Source organism: Gracilinanus agilis, chromosome 6 (genome assembly GCF_016433145.1).
Source record: "Gracilinanus agilis isolate LMUSP501 chromosome 6, AgileGrace, whole genome shotgun sequence".
Taxonomy (NCBI): domain Eukaryota; kingdom Metazoa; phylum Chordata; class Mammalia; order Didelphimorphia; family Didelphidae; genus Gracilinanus; species Gracilinanus agilis.
In genome coordinates, this window is record NC_058135.1 from 132,798,259 (window position 1) to 132,822,051 (window position 23,793).

The 23,793-nt window shown below is 39.4% G+C and overlaps 1 protein-coding gene across 2 annotated transcripts in view; it reads left to right on the forward strand.

Moving 5' to 3' along the window:
* The window catches only part of TBC1D9 (TBC1 domain family member 9), a 122,610-nt gene that overhangs the window by 93,477 nt on the left and 5,340 nt on the right, over nucleotides 1-23,793 (forward strand). The window contains exons 12-20 of one of the 2 annotated variants that reach the window (XM_044680005.1): nucleotides 1,657-1,942; nucleotides 4,082-4,211; nucleotides 12,545-12,643; nucleotides 13,991-14,059; nucleotides 15,657-15,897; nucleotides 17,550-17,615; nucleotides 20,270-20,356; nucleotides 23,294-23,368; nucleotides 23,461-23,564. In XM_044680005.1, the coding sequence (XP_044535940.1) occupies nucleotides 1,657-1,942; nucleotides 4,082-4,211; nucleotides 12,545-12,643; nucleotides 13,991-14,059; nucleotides 15,657-15,897; nucleotides 17,550-17,615; nucleotides 20,270-20,356; nucleotides 23,294-23,368; nucleotides 23,461-23,564 (1,157 nt within the window). The remainder of the gene's footprint in view (nucleotides 1-1,656; nucleotides 1,943-4,081; nucleotides 4,212-12,544; nucleotides 12,644-13,990; nucleotides 14,060-15,656; nucleotides 15,898-17,549; nucleotides 17,616-20,269; nucleotides 20,357-23,293; nucleotides 23,369-23,460; nucleotides 23,565-23,793) is intronic. The other variant, XM_044680007.1, reaches the window with a different exon arrangement.

The window sequence follows — 23,793 nt, forward strand, 5'->3', positions numbered from 1 at the left end:
ACTGCTGAGTCCTGTCAGAACCCAGCGATGATACAGCTTTCCCAGGTCTTCAGCCAGTACTCCTTCAGTTGGGTAAGCCAGGGAGCTAAACCAACCTGAGCTGACCAGCAACCCAGGTTAGGTTTTATAGTCTCAACCAAAACCTCCCACAGGCAAATGACTTTCCTCCTTCTGGACTCCAGGAAATCAGGGTACAAACTCCACTTCCTCTGAGGTCTCCCAGGGGGTCAGTTACAACTTGTCCCCAGCCACCATGGAGTCCATCTCAGAGAGAGAAGCAACACTTCCTGCTTCCCCATTCCATTTAGAATTCTCCAGTCCTGCTTGCTAAGCCTCCTGAATAATAATTTATTAATCTTCCTCACAACAGTGTGAGTGGGTTTTTTCTTGGTACCCAGAAGGTGTTTTCTAGAGAAGAGTCCCTCATGGCCCCAGGGTGACTGGAGTCATATTCCCAATCACCATTGACCAAGGAAGTCACAAAAGAAGGTATATCTACTGACTTGAGTTTAAAAAATCATATAAACCAAGCTATAACTGAGCTGAGACAATGTCGCTTTGTGCCAAGACTTCAAAGTTGAGAAGATTCTGACAGCTTTAGAAGCCCTACAGCAGTACAGACAGCTGAACTTAGATTTCGGTTAGCAATAATATTAGTTAAAATAGGAAAATATCTGAGGATGCATGCTCACGCCCCAGATGAACCCACACTAGATGCGAAACGCCACATGTGACTTCCAAATATCCTTCTTTGAGAGACAGTGATTTCATTTTAGGAAGCGGGTTGGGAAGGTACATCCTTCCAGGAGCTACAACAGGAATTTTGATTATATAAACCAAGGGCAATAAGAGAGTTGAGGAGGGCACTAGCAACTAGAGGTCTTCAGGAAAACCTTGTGCTGGTACTTCCCTTTCCTTCTACTCCTAGTCTAATCTGGCCCCAATTTTTTTTAAAGCCTTAATTTCCATCTTAGAATAGTACTGTGTATTGGTTCCAAGGCAGAAGAGCAATGAGGGCTAGGCAATGGGAGTTAAGTGACCTATCCACAGTCACATAGCTAGGAAATGTCTAAGGTTAGATTTGAACCTAGAACTTTCCATCTCCAGGCCTGGTTCTCAATCCACCTAGAAGCCCTCAATCTGAGCCCAATTTACAGTGTGTCCGTTATTGCCTATCCCATGGTATGTGTGTACACTGATCGACTAGCTCAGTAGACTACCCATCTGGCTAAGGATAGAATTGACTTGGCAAGAAACCAATGGAATTATTATACTTTGCACCATGAATTAGTCTAAACTTATGAACTCATTTTTTGTAACAACCTTCATTTCTAGCATAACAGTGTCTTTTTACAATGGGGAGAAAAGGGCATGAATGTCCCCAAAGGAAGAGATTCAGCCAAAGCTAATTAGAAACACAATCCATTGAGCAACTGAACTGAGAGGCAGAGTAGGTTTTCACAAAACAAGAAAGCCTGTCTGACAGCCTAGTTGAAAGGCAAGTATGAAGCATGAATTCTGAGTTCATTGTCAGCAAGGAAACTGCATTGTCCCTTCAAACCACTAATTAAATTAAAGCTGTTTGAATGGGCTCATTAGAGAGAGAAATGTGTGTCTATGACTAAGATCACTTTCCCCTTCTGGTTTCCATTACAGGAGCCCTGGTGGACCAGGGCGTTTTTGAGGAACTAGCCCGAGACTACGTCCCCCAGCTCTATGACTGCATGCAAGATCTGGGGGTGATTTCTACCATCTCCCTGTCTTGGTTCCTCACACTATTTCTTAGTGTGATGCCTTTCGAAAGTGCAGTTGTGGTCGTTGACTGTTTCTTCTATGAAGGAATCAAAGTGATCTTCCAACTGGCATTGGCTGTTCTGGATGCCAACGTGGACAAGTTGCTGAATTGCAAAGATGATGGGGAAGCTATGACTGTTTTGGGGAGGTACTTATTTCCAGTCTCATTTCATATTCCTACTCTCTTTTCCACATTTTGTTCCACTCTAATTGTCCTATCCCCCCAGATACAGGGTTCCATTTCCCTCAATGTCTTTGCCCAAGTGGGCCATCCATGCCTTGAATTCACTGCCTCCTCATTTTTTCCTTGTAGAATTCCTCCCTTCTTCAGAGGCCACCTCTGAGCCCCCCAGTATTAGCACTCTCTTTTCTCTGAATATACTCAGAATTTTGTTTTCTTCTGGTACAATGAATATAAGCTCCTTGATAGCAAGGCTATATTTAGTGCTTTCCTGTCAGGCAACACAAGGTAGCACAGTGAGAATAGAACTCCAAGCCTAGAGTCAGGAGGTTCTGAATTCAAATCTGGCCTCAGACACTTACTAGCTATTTCACAGTTTCATCACTAGCTTAGGAAAGGCATAGATAGCATCCTTATCAAGTTTGCTAATAGCACAAAGCCAGGAGAGATTATTAACACATTAGCTGATGAAATTAAGATTTAGAATAGATCCTCAAGTCAGAGCCTCTAATCTGTTTTTGGCCAGTGAGTTAAGAATGGTTTTGCTATTTGTAAATAAAGCTTTATTACATTTAAAAAATGTTTAATCATTTTTATCCCAGCAGTAGTGTCCAGGGCTGAGTCTACTAAGATGAGATTCAGTAGGTAGAAATGTAAAGTCCAAAATTTGGGTTTAAGAATTACCTTTATAGGTACAAAATGGGGGAATATGATTAGACAAGAGTTTTTCTGAATAGTATTTAGGACTTTTAGAGGTGGCAAACTCCCTGTGAGTCAGCAGTATTTTTTTGCTCATGCAAAGAAGCTAGAACAATATAGGTTCCAGGGTAAGGAGGTGATAGATAATCTCCCTGCATTCCCCTCTAGTCAGAGAAGAACATTCACATGTGGAGCAGTTAAATCGTGTTTAGTTGAAGTGTCATAGTTTAGAATGGGCATTGACGGCTAGGCAATTGGGGAGGGCAACTAGGAGGGTTGTGTGAGAGAGAGAGAGCCTGGAGTCTGATAAGAGAATTAGCTGAAAGACATGGGCTCATTGTATCCTGGAGAAGAGAAGACCTAAGAAGGGGAGATGACAGTTGTCTTCAAGTATTTGGTAATACTTGGAATACATGGAAGATGGATTAGACCTGCTCTATTTGGCCCCAAAAGGCAGAACTGAGGACAACGGAAGGAAGTTGGAAAAAGATGAATTTAGGCTTGGTGTCAGGGAAAAGGTAATTATAGTTAGAGCTGTTCCATGAGCAAGAATGTCTCAGAAGGTAATCAGTTGCACTTCATACGCTTTGGAGCTCTTTAAATAGGAAAAGGATGATCAGTTATCGAGGCTGTTATAGTGAGCATCTTTTTGTTGTTGTCACAAGAGGCCCTTACAATTCTAAAATTCTGTGATTCTTTTTATATTTTCTATTGTCAGTGCTTGGCATGCAGTAGCCCTGGCACACAATAGGCTCTCAATAAATGCTTGTTGATTTGACTAAGGAACCCGGACTTTGTATTGCTAGTGCTTAGCACACAGTTCCTTATGAAAAGGAGCTGACTTAATCCAAATGGAGCTTAGAATCCCAAATATGTAGTCTTTTCTGGGACTTTTTTCTCCGTTTTCTGCATATTATTTTCAGGGTCTTAATTAAGTCGAGACTCAAACTCTAGTGTTTGTTTCCACTTACATCAGGAACTCTATATATTCATATACATTTCAGGGACACTAAGTAACCAGAGATGAGTTTTTATAAGGTAATTTTGTTGTTCTAGATTTGTTGTTCACTTATACTCAACTCTTAGTGACCCCATTTGGGGTTTTCTTGCAAAGATCCTGGAGTGGTTGGTCGTTTTCTTCTCCAGCTCATTTGACAGATAAGAAAACTGAGGCATATAGGAATAAGTGACTTGCCCAGGGTCACAAAGATTTGAGTTCAGAAAGATGAGTTCAACTCCAGGCCAGCACTCTATCTACTGAGCCACCTAGTAGCTGCCCATGTTTTTTGTTTTTTGTTTTTTTAATTTGCCCAGTTATTGTGAGAATTCCCATGGTACAATGCAATCGTATCACATGTGCCAGGTTCCTGGGTCTCCTCATGGCCTCTGATGGATCTCTATCCACAGGTACTTAGACAGTGTGACCAATAAAGACAGTACGCTGCCTCCCATCCCTCACCTTCATTCCCTGCTCAGTGATGATGTGGAACCTTACCCAGAGGTGGATATCTTCAGGCTCATCAGAACTTCCTATGAGGTAGGTGCCAAGTCGGAATCCCTGGAATTGGCTGGAAACAGGAGCCAGCTTGCACATGGGTTACTCAGGGCCATTGTTAACCCAGGAAGCATGAACTAGCCTTAGGAGGGCCTGCATCTTGCTTTGAGGCATAGTAGGAGAAAGCTAATTGTGAGTCTGGAACAATGATGAGCCTGGTGAGGTTACCTTCTGTGTGATCTCTAGCACTTTCATCATTAAGAGGAAGGAGATGATGAATTCCACAGCCACTGGGGTAGAAACAGGAATTCAGAAAGACATACAGTACAAGGGAAGACTAGGGCATAGATGATGAGTCACAATAAAATCTAGGCTTTTTATCTTCTTTAATGACCTTGCCCCAAAGACCAGAGCCAGTGCAGCATGTTCGAGGCAATAGCAAAATTTTAATTAGACAATCCAGAATACTGGGGCCAAAGAATGACCCATCTGACCCAAAATGGTCAGAGTAAATAAGTTCTGAGGAATTTCTTTTGAGACATCAGGACCCTCTAATTTGGAAAGATCTTGTGAAGTCATCTTGCTTCTAGGGCAATCCCAAAGATTTAGCATTCTTTCTAGAGTGAATAAGGGGTCCTCTTCAAGCCAGGGGCCCCCTTCTCTTTGAGTCCATTCTAGAGTAGACCCCAAGGCTCTGAGAAAGCCCAAAAAAGCCCTAGCCTTCTGAGTTTTCTGGCCTAAAAATATCCCAGGTCTTAAAAATGGATCTGAACCCTAGGTCTTGAAGGTAGGGAGGAGTATAATAGAATGAGGTCCAGATTTGATGACCTAGATTTGAACCCCAGTTCTGCCATCTAACACATGGGTGACCTAGGCAAACAACTTTACCTGTGGAGCCTCAGTTTCCTCACTTATAAATCAAGTCAATACATATTTATTAAGCAGAACTCTATGTCTTGTACCACTTTAAAAAAAAAAGGAGGTAGAAGGATGAGAATTGGTAGACGACCTCTAAGATTCCTTATAAGTTTAAGTCTATAAACATATAAGCAAATGGCACTCTAGAGTAATGAAGCAGAATATTTTTGTAGCATTGAGTTATTTGTAGAATATCCACTGATCTCCTTTGCACCCCCATTTCTAGCCATTTGCCTTAAAGAAGTGTTATGCATTTGTCTAATAAATAGTTAAGATTTAGACAGAGTCTTAAGATGCTTCTAAATCTTGCCAGTAAAGGTTGCCTATATTCTAATTCACTGCTTAGTAATTGTTTGTTGGAGGATGATTAGGAGGGTTAAGTTGGGGGGGTGGAAATAATGGAGACAGAAATGTCTGTTTGCATCTAAAATCAGAAACTTCTTTCTGGTGAGTACAAAATCCTTGCTGCAGATTGTTTTCAGCTTGCGCAGGAATATTTTAAAGAGCCTATTATTATCTAGATAGTGCAAAGATACCACTGATGCCTAACTGTGCTCAAAACATGATACTTATATTATTTAGCCTATGCATATTTCACATTCATATAATTTAAATCCACATACACAATTGGTCCTAAATGTGAGCCACGCAGTCTTTGCTCTCTGACAGTGGACAACCTAGCATCCATCTGTACTCAGCACTTAGGAAAAGTCATAGAGATTGGAGACAAGATCAAAGAATGGGTTTCCACTTACATGTCTGCCAGCTGATTCTGTAATGGGAGGGCCTAAACATCCGTAGCAGCTTTACTTCATCTAAAATGTGAGGCCAAGGAAGAAGCATCTGTTATAGGAGTGAAAAAAAAAAACAGTGCTTTCTTAACACTTCCTGGTGTCACACCAATTCAGTGACTGATTCACACTTGATTCTCTATAGTTATGGTTAGCAGCAGCCAAAGATTTTTAGAGAATACTAATCATTGGATCCTAAAAGGAATTTCTATCCTACTGAAGACTAGGATGGTCAACAAAGAAACCTTTAAAGAGGAGGAGAAGGAGAGGGATGTAGTCCCATTTCTGAACCTTGGAAGAATTCACAGCTAGGATAAATGAGATAGAAAAGGGAAGGTGAAAAATATTTTTTGTTTGTTGAGGTCTTATCAAAGACTTATTCAAGGTATTTGGCTTTTCTCAAAACACAGATATCCAGGGGCAGCTGGGTAGCTCAGTGGATTGAGAGTCAGGCCTAGAGACGGGAGGTCCTAGGTTCAAATCCAGCCTCAGACACTTCCCAGCTGTGTGACCCTGGGCAAGTCACTTGACCCCCATTGCCCACCCTTGCCACTCTTCTACCTATGAGCCAATACACAGAAGTTAAGGGTTTAAAAAAAACAAAACATAAAACACAGATATCCCAGTGCTTGCAGCACCTAGTTAGGCCAGAAGGTGGGTCTGCATTCTGACCCAGGAATGACAAACTCTCTTCAAATAATTCTTTTAATCTGTTGAGAGATAAAAATGGCTTCTTTGCTTTATGAGTATTTTGCCTATCCAAAGGGGCTAATGCATGTGAAGAGCAAAGTTTGGCTGGATTGAAGAGTTTCCAGTGAAGCAGGAAGTTGGAGTCAAGTTGTGAAGGACTTTGAAGGCTAAGCAAAAGAATTTACATTTTACCCCAGAGTCCCTGGGAAACCATTAGACTTTTTTTTTTTGGTTGTTTTGTTTTGTTTAGGGAGAGTAAGATGTTGAGAAAAAGGCCAAAGTCGTGAGCCTAGGAGTTTGGAATGGCAGGAGTACCTTTGGATTACCTTTGACACTTTGAAGAAGAAGATAAGAAATTTTCAACACAGTGGGTTTAAGATGTTCCATTCCATTAAGATGGAATATCCAGTTTGAAAGGTCTAATAGGCAATTGGTAATCCAAGACTAAAACTCAGGAATTAGGTTGAGGATGGATAATTACATAGGGTATCTGCATAGAGATGGCAATTAAACCCATGGGAGCTAATGAGGTTACCCAGAAAGTGTGTGTAAAGGGGGAGGAGAAGAGAAATGGCCTGGGATAGAATCCTGGGGAACTCTCACAGTTGGAGAGCATCAAGAAAAGATTAAAAGGAATTCACTAAGAAGAATACTTGTATAAAGAGAGGAAAGCCATACAGATGCATCTAGCACAAACTTTCCCACACTGGAATAATTTTCTAATGGCACTGGGAAAATGGCTGAACTTTCCTGTTGTGCTTGGAGTGGTCCCTGAACTCACATTCCATTTCTGCCACTCAGAACATCTGTGACCTTGCACAAGTCAACTTACATCTTTCTCGTCTTCAGTTTCCTTTTCTACAAAATCAGAGAGGGGTTATTGTAGATGTTCTCTACCCTCTCCAGCTCTGTGTTTATTATATTATGATTCTTTTTTCTTTTTTAAACCCCCACCTTCTGTTGTAGAATTATTACTCTTTTTATTCTGGTTTTGTTGTGGTTTCACCACATAATAGCTCGTTTGCTACTAATTTGAATTTCTACTCTCTTCTTTTTTTACCAAATGAGCTAAAAGTTTAACAATTTCATTTCTCTTTGCAAAGAATTCAATTTTAGGGTTTTTTTAAACCTTTATCTTCTATCTAAGAATCAATACTATATATTGGTTCCAAGGCAGAAGGTTGGTAAGGGCTAGGCAACTGGTGTTAAGTGACTTGCCTAGGATCACACAGCTAGGAAGTGTCTGAGGCCAGATATGAACTCAGGTCTCCTTGACTCCATAACTGACACCCTTGTCTACTACAGTGCCTCCTCCTATTGGCAGAAGGTACCAGGACATAAATTGTTGAGTAGGAAAATCTCCCCAATTATAGCTTATAGAAATTGTTCTTCCCCAAATGGAGAAGAGCTGAAGCATTCTTGCTTCTCCCCATTTTCTCCTTTCTCCTCATTTTATTTTCCCTATTTGTAGCCTAAGGAGTATATTGCTAAAATGGAGAAACAATCCTCCTAAACCGAATGCCTTCTGGCAGCCAATTTTGTGGCTTGTTGGGATGTAAAATTTCTCTCAGCTGCTTTGTTCCTACATGCCAAGGCAACCAAAAGTTAAAATTAAAACATATTTTCACTAAGTTGTGAATGAACCTTAATTATTTAAAATATTGGAGTGGTTCAATCTGGGAAAGGACCTTAGAGGGCAACCAATCCACTCCCACCTCCCCTCTCCAATTTTACAAAAGAACAAACTGAGGCTTAGAGAGAACAAGTGATTTAAGGTTGCCTCCAGCAAACTGGATTGAAACCCAGGTTTCTGATTCCAAACTTAAAACTGTCCATTCCACCTCAGCCCACTTCAGATGGAATCTGTACTTTAAAAAAGTTTCCCTTTGACCCATGGGATCCTGGCAGATGTCAGTGAACTGGTCATGCAGTAAAATAATGAAAATCTAACTGTCCGTGACCCCTCAGCTCCCTATGCAAGTATAACCGTATTGGTCGTGCACTGTAGGAACTCGGAGAGAGCTCTGAAGATGGGCTGGTTGATTAAACTTGAGCCATGGGATATTTAATTTTTTTTAGTGCCAGCTAACAGAACCACTTTCTTCCCTCTCATCCTATGCCTTTTATGAGTTACTACATAGCCTCAGAAAGGAAAAATGTGCTATGGAAAACTATCAGTGGGTGCTGATGGGAGGAAATCAAGCCTGCATATTTATTAGACAACAAACGAGGGACTACTTGCTAGTAAGAAAATTTGCCTCCTAGATCACAGAGGTTAGCAAATGGTGAAAAGTGAAGGCAGAGGACAGAAAGAATTGCATAAATATGGAGAGGATGAAAAGAAAGTTACAGGGCCATTGGTTTAGATGGAGAAGGGCTCTTTGCTGAACCCCCTCATTTTATTACCCAACCTCCTACAGTGACAGTTGGGATTTGGACTCACATGCTCAGATACCAAACCCAGTTTTCACTACATACACCTCGCTGTTTCTCAGGGAGAATGAATACTTTAAGGGAGAAGCCAAGTTAGGAATGATTTTGATTTTGGCTTCTCCCAAAGATTTTTTACTTAAAAGACTTTTATAAAACATTACATTATTTCCTTTCACTGAGAATTGAATTTCTGGATGTCCTGAGAGAATGGGTTATCTCTGGGCATTTGCATCTGTTTTGTGAATCCTGGGAAATTTTGGCTCTAGGACACACTGAGCTAATTTGTTCTCTCTATTTTTAGCATGTTAATACATCCAAGTTCCTCCAGAAGGAAAATTATGTCATTCCTCTTGATTTTTCCTTTAGAAGTTATCCCCAAAAAGCAAGATGAGAGTCAACAGCACACTTTTGGGAGCTTCCAAATGGAAGGAATATTACATACCCTTCATCATTCCTGTCCAGAAGTGGCAGCCCCTTTCCTGCATTCCTGTCACTAGCTCTGAATATTCAGGCTTTATCACCACCACATATTGGCCTATTGAATCTGGATCTGTTAACCAAAAAAGGCAGCTAGTTGGTACAGTAGTTCTGGAGTCAGACCTCAGACACTTGTTGGCTGTGTGACCCTGGGCAAGTCATTTAACCCTGCTTACCATGATTTACTCATTTGTAAAATGAGCTGCAGAATGGTAAACTATTTTAATTTCATTGCCAAGATGACCCCAAATGGGGAGCACAAGGAGTCAGATGTAATTGAAATGACTAAGCAACAATTAACCCAGCAGGACCAGAATTTAACAGCAAAGCAGATGAAGCTGCATGAAATCGGGTACATTTTTTAAATCTATAAATAAAATAGTGATTACACAAAAATATTTATATCAAAGTAAAATTATATAGTAGAGGGGGCAGCTGGGTGGCTCATTGGATTGAGAGTCAGGCCTACAGATGGGAGGTCCTAGGTTCAAATCTGGCCTCAGACACTTCCCAGCTGTGTGACCCTGGGCAAGTCACTTAACCCCCATTGCCTAGCCCTTACCACTCTTCTGCCTTGGAACCAATTCATAGTATTGATTCTAAGATGGAAGGTAAGGGTTTAAAAAATGATATAGTAGAAAATTATATCTGCTTACAGCTGTTTATGTTAATTTTATTTATTTTTTTCTGGTTTATACCTATATCATCAAGCAAAATACATTTCCATGCTGCTCATTTTTGTAGGTGAATAATCTTATAAAATCAAAACTCCAAGTCTTATATGCCCAACAATAGTCAAGTGATAAATCACATATTTATTTATTTTAAATATACATTTGTGCATAAAAGAAAATATAGTCAATTATAGTAAAATTACCCTGGCTACAATCTCCCGAGCACTCTCCCTTTTCCCCCACTTCTTTTCAGCCAGCCCATAGAGAATACCACTTTACCTCCAAATATATTGAAAGAAGCTGCTTTCTAGAGCAACAGAAATTAAGGCCCATCAAGCATTTCAGTCTCTTCGAGAGAGAGCTGATTCTAGGTAGTGGATGTGGCCAGAAAGAAGCTTCAGAAGGAGAAAGCTGCTTGCACAATGCTTTGTATTACCTCCTACATCGATATCTTAATTAACTTTAGGAATTAGCTTCTTCTGGGCCAAGACAGTGCCTCTTTTGGAATAAACTTCCCCATCACCATATTGCAGCATCAGACCAGATTTAAAAGTGGCTCTTCTCTTTGTGTGAATCGCTGGTTTGCCACATTTTGTGGGGGTTTGTGGGTTGTTGTTTTTTAAGGATATTTTAGAAATAAATGGACTATTTTTTGCTTTGGGAAAATAGCCGACTCATAAAACAAGTAAAGATCTTGTTCCATATTATTAAGAAACATTTAATTTTCAATAGCACAGAAGGGCGTGGGTGGAAAAAAATCTCTGAGTTTTACAAAAAGGAAATCAGATTTAGTGCCTTTGGGTACAAGGAAGCCCTGTTCGTTCCTTGGCAAGCTGTAGGCAGGTCAGCACTCGTGGGGAGGGAGGCAGTGGTTCCCAAACTTTTTTGGCCTACCGCCCCCATTCTAGAAAAAATATTACTTAGCCCCCTGGAAATTAATTTTTTTTAATTTGAATAGCAATTAATAGGAAATACAAATGCACCTGTGGCCATCACCGCTCCTCTGGATCACTGCAACACCCACCAGGGGGCAGTAGCGCCTACTTTGAGAATCACTGATCTAAGGAAAGGTTTGATGCTTCTAGGAAGGATGAGAACTTTGGATTTCTTCTCCTTGACCTGGAGAGGGTAATAGGCAGGTGGGTTTACTGAGATTGCTTGGCACCGCGACCTATGGCAGGAGGCAGCTTCTAAACCTCAGCATACTTTTCCTAGTTTTCCAAACCAAGTATAGTAGGGCGGCTTGGCACTGACTTCCTTCTCATGGTCAGAACTGAGATGATACAGGGAAGCACCAAAGAGTTCTTGATTCTGGCTCTTGGACCTTCCTTTTATTCCTCTGAGACTCGAGGGCCATCTCAGCATTCAACAAGAATCTATTACTCAGTGTGTGAAAGAATCACAATAGGCAGTGGATAAAATATGTTTAGTGACAATACAACCATTCATTTGTGAAGCTTAACTTATAGGAAACAGAGCCTTTAGCTTATCTTTTTAATAATAATTAAAAACTAGTAAGGAATTTATGTCAATATATTCCATGCCTTCTCCCTTCGCACCTCCACTATGAGAGCAGGGTCAAATAAGGTCCATTGCTCATCATTGAATAGCAATTTAGAAAGTAAGAATAAATCTTGGAATGCTCTCCACATTTTACTTCTTCTTCAAGCTAAGTGATGCTGTGGATAGAGCACTGGACTTGGAGTCAGGAAGACCCTAGATACTTTCTAGCTGTGTGACCCAAGGCAAGTCACCTAACCTTTTTCCTCAGCTATAAATGGTAACCAACAATAGCACCTCACCCTGGTGGTATAAATACAAGATGAGTTAATATTTTAAAAATAACTTTGGGAGGGCAGCTAGGTGGCTTAGTGGATAGAGAGCCAGTTCTAGAAATGGGGAGGGGGGGGTTCTGGGTTAAAAAAAAAAAAAACCAGACACTTCCTAGCTCTATGACCCTTGGAAAGTCAGTTAACCCCATTGCCTAATCCTTACTATATCCTTTTGCCTTAGAACCAATTCTCAGACAGAAGGTATTTAAAAAAAGAAACAAACCAAAAAAAAAAAACAAAAAACTTTGTAAATCTTGAAGTGCTATATAAAAGCTAGCTTTTTTAATCATTGTTGTTTGCCCCAAAATTCATTAAGCAGTGGGGATGGAAAAACAAAACAAAATTTTTAAAAAATACTCTTTGTCTTCAAAGATTACATTCTGGGGAAAAGAGAAGACCACAACCTGGACAGAAATAAGTGTAACCCAGAAAGATGGAGTCAAGATAGGCCTTCCTGGAATTAAGTACTTGAGCTGAGATTTGAGCTGCCACCAGGCCTGCTTCACTAATTTTGATGCACACAGACCAAATGTTCAGAAATATTGGGTTTTCCTTTCCAGAAATTTGGGACTATCCGAGCTGACTTGATCGAACAGATGCGATTTAAACAGAGGCTGAAGGTCATCCAGACTCTTGAGGACACAACTAAGCGTAATGTGGTAAGTTCTTTATTAAAGCATCTCCTCCCCACCATCTTAATTTCTCTCCCTAGTCACTGAATTCTATCCTTATCGACACTTTGGTGGACAGTGGTAAAGTAGAAGCAGTGTTGCAGAGTGGTCAGAAGAACTGGATGCAAATTCTCTGCCTTTATCACTTACGACCTTTGTGGACAGTTCCCTTACCTTTCTGGGCCTTCATCTGTTAAAAAAACAAAACAAAACAAACAAAAAAAAACAGTCATTTCAATCCTGTTTTACTCTTCATGAACCCATTTGGGGTTTTCTTGGCAAAGATACTGAAGGGATCTGCCATTTCCTGCTCCTGCTCAATTTACAAATGAGGAAACTGAGGAAAGTAAGTTGAGTGATTTTTTCCAAAGTCACTCAGCTAGTAAGTATCTGAGGCTGGATTTGAACTCAGGACTTCATGACTTTAGGACCAGCCCTTTCCACACTGATCCACTTGTGAGAGGTTTGTATTACAGTAGGACCACATTATTTAATAAGTATTTCTTAGACAAACATATCTAGATACATTATGACTTTTCTTAGATTTATTGGAGCTTCCAGCATCAGTCCTCTTATACTTTGAGACTATTATTAATAACTACATAGCATTCATGAAATAAAAGAGAAGCACACCATTTGTTACAAGCTAGAATGCCAGACAAAGACTGATGTGGAAGCTAATGTTTGGTGTGAAACAATGAAATAACTCAAATTAATTCTTCTCAGATTGAGAATGAGCATGATTGGGTAAGACTTAATGCCACTTGGGAAAATGGCAGGTTTTTGAGCCCAATTAAAAATGTTTATTTTATGTATTTTTCTGCCTTCCTTTTTTTCATTGCCAATCATACAAATATACCTGTATATATGAAACATCCTCTTAAGAGTTCTTATTTTATTCTCCAGTGATCAATGATCTTATCAGTCGGCACTCCCTCCACTCTTCTCATTCTTTGTCCTTTTGTAAATCCATCAAAGAGTATCTACCATATGTATCCAAGGCTTTCCTCTGGTTCTTTTCATAGTTGGTGGATGCCAGTCTATCCTTTTGGATCTGCATCTCTTATCCACTCCTGTGACCACCTAACCAGTGTCCTTGCTGGGTTATCTTGTACGCTCTTTCTTTTGCTCAAGTCGTCACTGTAATATTATTCCATGACCTTAACATTCACCATGCCCTTTGGATCGTCTGCAGTACTAATTCTTCTAGACTTGCCATTGGGGTTTTCTTTACTAGGAAAATATCTGTTACAAAAGGTAGACTTTTATGACAGCAAAGGGCTTGGAGTCATTCAGCTCCCTTCCTGATAAACCTTCTTCTTCCATCTTTCAAAGGTGCGGACAATAGTGACTGAAACATCGTTTACCATCGATGAGCTGGAAGAACTTTATGCTCTTTTCAAAGTAAGCTAAATTCATGGTCATTCAAGGAAAAAAATATTGAAACGAATTTGAATTTGCCAGGTAAATTTTCTAGCTGTAGCAGTGTCTTCTAAGGATAAGATAATAACAGTAGTTAGAATGGTAACTCGAGTTTCTGTGAGGGAGTAGTGACTGCTCAATAAATCTTACCACACAGACATCACCAATGCCAAGTTGTAATATTTAAGACAAAAAGCGAGATTGCTTTTTAACTAATTGAATGTGATATCTCCACTCCCTTCCACTGCACAAAATATTCTAATTGTAGTTCAGGAAGAGAGATCATTAGCTTACAGAACTTAGAGCAATCACAATGAAATTTAAATTTGGAACCAAGTTATTATCAATGTATATTTCCTAAGCGAAGCTCTTAATGGGAAATAAAATACAATTAGAATAAGAGTGTTGCCTTGAAGAAAGAAATGACTGCTTGATTTTCAAAACCAATACTGTATAGTAGTTTCAAGGAAAAAGAGAGTTAAGGGCTAGGCAACTGGGGTTAAGTGATTTGCCCAGGGTCACACAGCTAGGAAGTGCCTAATGCCATATTCGAACCCAGTACTTCCTGTCCCTGAACCAGGATCTCAATCCACTGAGACACCTACCCGAGCCCTATTGCTTGACTCTTAACCTTTTTATTGTTGTTGTTAATTATCCATCACATTCAGAAAAAAAATGAAGACTCAAAAATAAGACTCTTAAGTTTCTTCAGCATTCCCGAACAAGGATGAAGAATTTGAAGATGCTTTAAAATAAATTTTTTAAAAGGACTTACTTCTCAGTGGATTGAGAGTCAGGCCCAGAGACAGGAGGTCCTAGGTTCAAATCTGGCCTCAGACACTTCCCAGCTGTGTGACCCTGGGCAAGGCACTTGACCCCCATTGCCTAGCCCTTAGCGCTTTTCTGCCTTAGAACCAATATCCAATATTGATTCTAAGATGGAAGGTAAGGGTTTAAAAAAAATAAATAAAATTCAATAATAAAAGGACCTAAATAAATAAAATTCAATAATAAAAGGACCTACTTGTTGTAGAATTTCCAGCTAGAAGAGTCTTCAGATATCATCTAGTTAAGAGCCCTCATTTAATAGAACAGGCTTAAAAGACATTAAATATTTTTTGCCAAGGCCACAGCAGCAAATTTGAAATTTGAAAATATAACAAATTTGAACTCAGGTCCTCCAACTCTAAACCCATGTTTGTTCTATTACAACACTATTTAAAGGGGATATATTTGTAATAGGACAGCTTAGTGATACAGTGTATAGAGTCCTGGAACTGAAACCAGGAAGACTCAATATTATTTTGCTCTTTTCTCCTCACTTGACTCTCCATTTTTCTTTTCCTTCCAACCATAATTGGCTTAGATCACTCAGGTCACCTATGCACAGCTATGATGGCCTGGAGTGAGAGGAGAGATCCAAAAAACCAATGGGGTGATGGAAAGTAAAAATGAGCCCCCTCTACCTCCTTTCCACTCTCTCTGATTTGTAGCAAAGTCACTTGTTTTTACAAGATTGCCATACTGTTGGGAATGATCTCTCTATAATTCTGTTCTCTCCTGCCTCTCTTCCTACCAGGCAGAACATCTCACCAGCTGCTATTGGGGTGGGAACAGCAATGCCCTGGACCGCCACGACCCCAGCCTGCCTTACTTAGAACAATATCGTATTGATTTTGAGCAGTTCAAAGGGATGTTTGCCCTGCTCTTCCCATGGGCCTGTGGGACTCACTCTGATGTGCTGGCTTCTCGCTTATTCCAGTTACTGGATGAAAATGGAGACTCTCTGATCAACTTCCGAGAATTTGTCTCTGGACTAAGTACGGACAAACTGTGGCATGATTTGGGGTAATCTGAGTAGTAGTCAGCTCCATGGGAACAGAACCCATCATTACCTGTGAAGGACAGCTTGAAAGAGTAGAGAAATAAACACGATAAGGTCTCCAAGCTTATTGCAGCACTTATGTCTCTGTAACTGATTTATCTGTTTTATTTTTATGGGTCCCACAAATCTCTGTGCAAAATAAGACTAAAGACAGGAGGAGCAAATACACCATGATAGATACAAGAGGGTGGCACAGATTAATTAATAATAGCTGCCAAAAATCATATGAAAAGCTTGTGGAATAGTGCTAAAGAGAACAAGAGGCGTAGTATCCTATGTTAGGGAGGAAAATAGCATGAATTGTTAGTTTCTTTACTTGGCAAAGATAATAATAGGTTAACAGATGTCAGAGAGATGCAGAACTACACAGTTCCTATTTTGTTTCCATCTTTTCTATCAAAGAGGATGTCTTTAAACAGAAAGGATTGAACAATCATCTTGAAGGCAATTGATGGCAAGATAAGTTTGATGATAGATGGATGGATGGATAGATAGATATATGAATAGACAGCCAGACCGATGGATGGATAAATAGGTAGGTAGATGGATGAATAGATACATGGGGTGAATGGATAAGTAGATAATTAAGGGAAATCACAGTAATCATGTCATTTCATCTCTAGCATGTAACTATAGAGAGTGCATTATTAAATATAGTTTGTGAACCTTTTAAAAAGAAAGCAATGATCATGTGGAACCAGTATGGGTTTACCAAGAAGGCCATTTCAAGCAAATAATTTTCTCTTTTAATAGTTACTAGACTTGTAGGCAAAAGAAAGCTGGAGACAAGGTGTATTTTCACTTCCCTGAGGCATTTAACAAATTTCCTAAGATATTCTCGTGGACAAGATGGAAAAAGATGTGGATTTATAGGCAGAAGAATAAGTGATTCAGAAAATGCTGACAATTGGCTATCAGCCTGGAGGGAAATTTCTAATGTCACATGAAAGGGCTCTGTCCTTGAAATTGTCCTCATGAATATTTTCCTCCACAACTTGGATGAAGACAGAAAAACCATGTTTCTTATTTGTGGATTGAAGAACTGACAAGGACAGCCAAACCAATGCATAATAGAAAAAGGGTTCAGATTGATCTAATAAATTGGAATGTTGGGCTAAAACCAAAGAAGTGGAATTTAAGACTTTTTTTTAAAATAAATTTTGCAAGGACAGGATTTGGAAGACATTAATTGATAGTAGTCCCTGTTTAAAAAGAAAAACAAGAATTCATGATAGGTAGTCAAATCACATGAAGGTACCTTGAGGCATGCAGTAGGCTTCAGCACCATGAAATAGATGCAGCTGGGCTTTCAGAATTAGGATGGCCTAAGATCAAATCTGGCCTCAGACACTTACTAGGTATGGGGGGCAAGTCATTTAACCTCTGTTTCCTTACTTTTCTCATTTGTAAAAATGGGAATAATAATAGCAACTCCCTAGGTTGTTGTGAGTATTAAATAAAATAATCTTTTTAATGCCCAGTGCCTGGCACAGAGTAAGTTCTGTATAAATGCTAGCTATTGTGATGATGATAATGCTGATTCAATGCCAGACTGGAGGGCTTAGTGACCTCTGTGGTTCTTTTCAGGTGCAGCCTGCCATGGGGACCTCACAGAGAAACTTAAGCTACTCTACAAAATGCACGTTTTGCCAGGTAAATGAACTTCCCAGATCAGCCTCAGAGCTTGGAGGAAAAGTGTTGTACAGTTAGGGGACTGTGGAAGGGCTCCAGGAAGATGTGAATTTAAGGGTTAACTTTAGGTGAGACACAATTGAGAGGAGAGAATCTGCTGGAAGACCTTGTGCTATGTTCTCTCTGGCAAAAAAGTTGAGTAGGACCTCATCTTCATTTTGGTCCTTAGAGCTCAAAAAAAAAAAGAGTCTTTAGCTAAATAAAGACAACCCACTCAGGGAGGGGAGGCAAGAGAGGTCTTTTTCTTCCTTTTTTAAGGCCAATCTGAATTTCATTTCTTAGCTCCAGATTTCTTTCTTTTTTTTTTTTTTATATAGAGCAACAATGAATAAGTGACTTTCTCAGATGAATGAGGACAGAGGTGACACACAGGGCACTAGTCCTTCCCACCTCTTTTCTCGAGCCTTCCTTCTTTGCCATCATCATCGTTGTAGTCATTATTCTTTAGCTCAATTCCAAAGAAAAAACATAGAATGAAATGAACTTATTAGTTCATTTTTCTTGACATTATTTAATTAGAACATTGCAACCTAATGACAAGATTGGTTTTCATCTCTCAGGGAATACCCTGGGCACAATTGTGAAGCAGGCAAAGTTTATATTCCCCTTTTCAACCATTTTAATGGCTCCTCCCATGGGTACTGAGTCTTTTTCTTCTTTCTTTCTTTCTTTCTTTCTTTCTTTCTTTCTTTCTTTCTTTCTTTCTTTCTTTCTTTCTTTCTTTCTTTCTTTCTTTCAAAAACTTCATTCATACTCAATAAAGTGTTGAGAAATTGATTTATAAACCTTCCCAGGAAATTCATACTTTCAAAGGAGATAAATAAGGAGAAGGCAGAAATTAGCATCAAACAACTGATAATAGTAAACTTAGCTAGCATCAGTGGGAAAGATGGATCTTGCAAGGGGACTTTCTTAGTATAGCCAGAATATTTATTTTTCTTTGTCTTTGTGACAAATCATGTCTCATGCTTTCCACATTTCAATTCAACAAGCATTCAGAAGGAAAAATGAAGTATTTTCTGCTCTCGTGGAACTTCTATCTTTCTGAATTCACTACCTTTAATAGGCATACAGGAAACATTTTTGGACCTTGCATGAGTCACATAAAGACCTGGTTCTGGCTATCCATCCCAGTGTTCTTAATGCTACTCTTTCCTCCTGGCAAGGCTAGGCTACTTTCCTTGACCATCCTGAGACCCAGAACCTGTCAAATTGTTTAAGGAGGGCAGAAGGTGAATGAATGTATTATTAATAATCACATATTTATATAATTATGTAAATATACAACAATATATTTAATAAAATACAATATATGTAATAATATATCATGTATTCTAATACATTAAAATAATAATTATATATGATATATAATATGTAGTAATCATATACATAACATATAAATAAAATAAACCCTTACCTTCTCTATTAGAATTGATGCCAAGTAACTGTTCCAAGGCAGAAGAGTGGTGTGGGCTAGGTAATTGGGGTTAAGTGACTTGCTCAGGGTCACACAGCTAGGAAGTGTCTGAAGCCAGATTTGAACCACAGACTTCCTGTCTCTAGACCTGGCTCTATCCCCTGAGCTCTCCAGCTGCCCCTAAAAGGTGAATATTAAAGAGAGAGGTTTGGTGTGAGAATAGTACAACACAGACTGTCTTGGCTCACAAAGCAAGGCTTTCTCCCTCCTACAGAGAGTTTCATCTGTTCTAAATGTAGTTTTCATTCTTCACTGAATATCTGCACAGCTGTAGTAACAAGCCAGTTTGCCTTTTTGATTGCTTTTCTGAGAGTTCATACTTTTTTTTTAGGCAGTGTAATTAGCAAAACACATCCATCTATCCCATGGTGCTTCAGTACAGCAGCCCTATGATTTCCTGCTGGAAATAATGCCAGCAGCTGTTTCATATGCCCCAAGGTCAAAAGTCCAGTTTCAGCATTCCCTCAGTAATGAAGGAAACAGTCAAACGGAGTGCCTGGGTCTTGTGTCCTCTTCTTTTCTTTTCTTTTCTTTTCTTTTCTTTTCTTTTCTTTTCTTTTCTTTTCTTTTCTTTTCCTTTTTTTGAAGGTTCTCTGCAAGAATCATCTTTTATCCATGTAATCAGAACCTCTTAGGAAAGTCCAAGCATATTCTGGCATGAGTGGGAGGTTAATGCCAGCATTTTTCAGCTCTATTAGTGACATTCTTAAGTACAATAATGACCATGCACTAGGTAGGAAGGGTAATTTTTGAGCAAAAAGCCATTAGACATTAGTATAAATTAGCATCACTACTCCTTGATAAAGGAGTAGTCAAAAGTACTCAGAGAAGAAGTGTGGCCCTTGATTTTGAGCTTACCACATCAACTCTGAACATTTTGGCCTCTTCCTCCTCATTGGGTCCCCAATGCATGGTGACCAATGTATTGGTCTTCTTAGAAATTAAACCACAAGTCGAGACCCTATAAGGCGAGTGGTCTCATGGCATAGTCTTCTCAGTAACTGCTAACATGTCGGGCCTCTCTGTCAGTGTTAATTGTGCTCTTTTTCCCAACAGAGATCTTCAGAGTTCTCCTGAGATTTGATCCATCTTAAAATCCTTTCACATTTTGCTTAACCATACTCTCTTACCTCACCAGAGCCATCTCCTGACCAAGACGAGCCAGATTCTGCTTTTGAAGCCACTCAGTACTTTTTTGAAGACATCACTCCTGAGTGCACACATGGTGGGTGTTTTTATTTTTTCTTCTGATCTTTCAGGAATAAAATATCACAGGGAAAACAAAGAGCTTCCAGATCTATCAAAGCACCTAAAATAGACTAGAGGCTGCACCCAGAGTGAGGAAGATCCAAGTTTAAATCCAGCTTCAGACCTTTACTAACTTTAGGATCTCATTTTCCTTGTCTGTAAAAATATACCCTTTTTACACATCCTTTGTGAGATTAAAACAACTTGCCTGTGGTCATACAGCTTGGTAGTGTTCAGGTGTAGTTCAAACCTAGACCTCCTGATTCCAGTTGTTTCACAAAGACCCTGCCATTTACAATCCTCCATTATGTTGCTGTTCAGTCATCTTAGCCATGTCTCTTTATGAGTCCATTTGGGGTTTTCTTGGCAGAAATACTGGAATAGTTTGCCATTTCCTTCTCCAAATCATTTTACAGATGAAGAAATGGAGGCAAATAGGGTCAAGTGACTTGCCCAGGGTCATATAGCAACTAAGTTTCTCAGGCTAGTATTGGCCTCAGGAAGAAGAGTTTCTCTGATTCCAAACCCAATGCTCTATCCCCTGAACCACCTTGCTCTTCCTGCTCCATTACACTTAAGGAAAATAAAATAGCCCATTGGTCATGTCTGACAATGTATGCTGCATTCCATTCCTATATCCAATCATCTCTTGGTTAAGAATAGAGAGGAATGTCTTACCACCAACCCTCTGGCATTGCCATAATAGACCCTTTTACTTCAGTGAAACATTTGTTTCCTCCACTTGCTAGCTCTCTGGTAGTGAGTTTCCCCTGTATGGAGAAGGGTAATTTTGGAAGGAAAAGCCATTGGGCACAATATTGTAAATTATCACAATTCCCTCTAGCATCTCTTGGCTTCCCAGGATGAGTACAGTGGAGATTCAGAGGCTTCCCAAATTCAAAGCAACTAATTCTTTAACTAGAGGGGACTGAGCCAATAATATCATATTGTTACTTAAAAAAAAAATAAACCAATCCTTATCTTCTGTCTTAGATTCAGTTCCTTGTATTGGTTCCAAAGCAGAAGAGGGGTAAAAGCTAGGCAATGGGCATTAAGTGACTTGCCTGGGGTCACACAGCTAGTAAGTGGCTAAGGCCAGATTTGAACCCCGGTTCTACCATCTCTAGGTCTGACTCTCAATCCACTAAGATACCTAACTAGACTCTATATTGTTACTTTTTTATATTTCTGAGGGTCTAGGGTTTCCCCACAATGATTCATTAGTCGATCTATCTTTCTTCCCAAAACAACATTGCATTGTTGCTTAAGCATTCTCGAGAATGATCATGTCTGAAAAAAAGAATTCTTTTCAGAATTAAGAGAGAGGAGGAGAAACGTTTTAGAGTACATTTAGAGGACATGTTAGTATCATTGGATTATCAGAGATTTAAAACTGAAAGGGACCTTAGAGTTCCCCTTGTCCAACCCCAGTGTTTTACAGATAAGAAACTGAGGTATAAAGAGCGATAGAGCTAGATTTGAACCTAAAACCTCTTGACTCCAAAAATGATATCTTAATTTAAAATGTCATGATGAAATTTAATTTAGTCCATCGCATGAACAAGATCAGGTCATTTGTGGGGGTGAAGAGGGGTTAGCTAGGGCAGACGGACTGTAGGGAAAAGGGCTAATGGCAGATAGGCAAAATTCAAAGTCCAGAGACTTTTATTTCATATATATTTTTCTTAAAACCCCTCTTTTCATGTGAAAGTCTACTGAGTTATAGATGAGTCCTAGAAAGACTGATTTTTAAAATAGCAGTTCTCAAAAGCTGAAGTAATTCCATTAATACATGTAAACCTCAGGAAGAATAGAGTTCAGTGTTGGCACTGGATTTGAAGTTGGGAGACCTGAGGAGTTCAGTTCTTGGCTCTGACATGGAAAAGTCCCTCTGTGTCCAGGCCCCTAATTCACTTCCCTTCTCTAGGCTTTTTTCTCCTCATCTACAAAATAAAGAGATTGGACTAGGTATTCCCTAAGGTCTTTTCCAAATCAAAAAGACGCTACATTTAACATTATGAGGGACAATATTCATCAATTTTCTTATCCTTTCTTTTGTCCTTTTTCTGAATGTGGCAAACTCTGACACCAAACTTTTTTTAAATAACTCCTAGAGTCCATTTCTTCCATTCTGGAAGAAAATGAGTTTCACAGATTCAAAGTGAAGATACATTAGCCATTTTCAAAAATGTAAAAGGGGCCTTTGAAAAAAGTGCTGGAAAGAGTGAAATAAGTAGAAATGGATGAACATTCCTCAAAAGAACAGCAAAAGATAGAAATGTTAATAACTAATCTTAGTTAAGAAGAATAGAAAATGAAGCATACTTTCGGTAGAGAAATGGGGTATTATGGGGCAGACTATTGCACACACAATCACATTCAATTGTTTGGTTTTGCTTAAATTGTTTCTCTTTTTTGTGGTTTTTTGTTTGGTTTGGTTTGGTTTGGTTTTTTATGAGAAGGTCCAAGCTGTGTGTGTCTGAGTGCAGCCTAGGCTTTGGAATGTTGGACAGCATCTTTTTCCTTATTCTTATTTTTTTTAATCCTTGCCTTTCTACCCTACAATTGACCCTAAGTATCAGTTCCAAGGTGGAAGAGTAATAAGGCATTAAGAGTAATAATTGAGGTTGTGACTCTCCTAGGATCACACAGTTCAGAAGTGTCTGCAAGTTTTGAACCCAGGTCCTCCTGATTCCAGATCTGACTCCCTATTCTCTCTCCATGCCACCTAGCTGCCCCAGTAGAGTCTTTTTTGTTCTAGTTCTGTACTAGTTTAGACATATAGTACTTCACTCAAGAACTTGAAAACGAATTCTATTGGTCTACCCTAAGGTCAATGTTGAGTATTATGTTTAACCCTGCTTTTTCAGTGAAATATCTAACACCTTGTATCATCTGTCTGAATACTTCCTAGTGGTTGGGCTGGACAGCAGGACCAAGCCGAACACTGACGATGGCTTTGTTACAGTCAGTCTCAAGTCAGACAAAGGTATGCCTTTCTCCATAGCTCTATTTTCCTTTCTGTTGATAGACTTCCAAGTAGATTTTCTTTCTTATCCTGTCTTAACCTTTTTACTTTAGGGAAGAAGGTGACTTCCCAAGACAATCGTAACTACCTGAGACTGTGGACCCAAGAGAATAAAGCCAAGTCAAAGAATTCCAAGGATCTGCCCAAATTAAACCAGGTAACTGCCTGACCTTTCACAATCACTCCTTTACAACCCAGGTGCTTTTTTTTCTCTTAGATTTGGAGGAAGTCTGGAATGGAGTAGTTAAACTATAGCCCAATGGCCCAATCTGGCTCACCACCTGTTTATTTAAAAATGTAAAAACCATTCTCAGCTCCTAGGCCATGCAAGAACAGGTGATGGGTTCTGCATTGTATTTGACTCACAGCTGTGGTTTATAGATTCC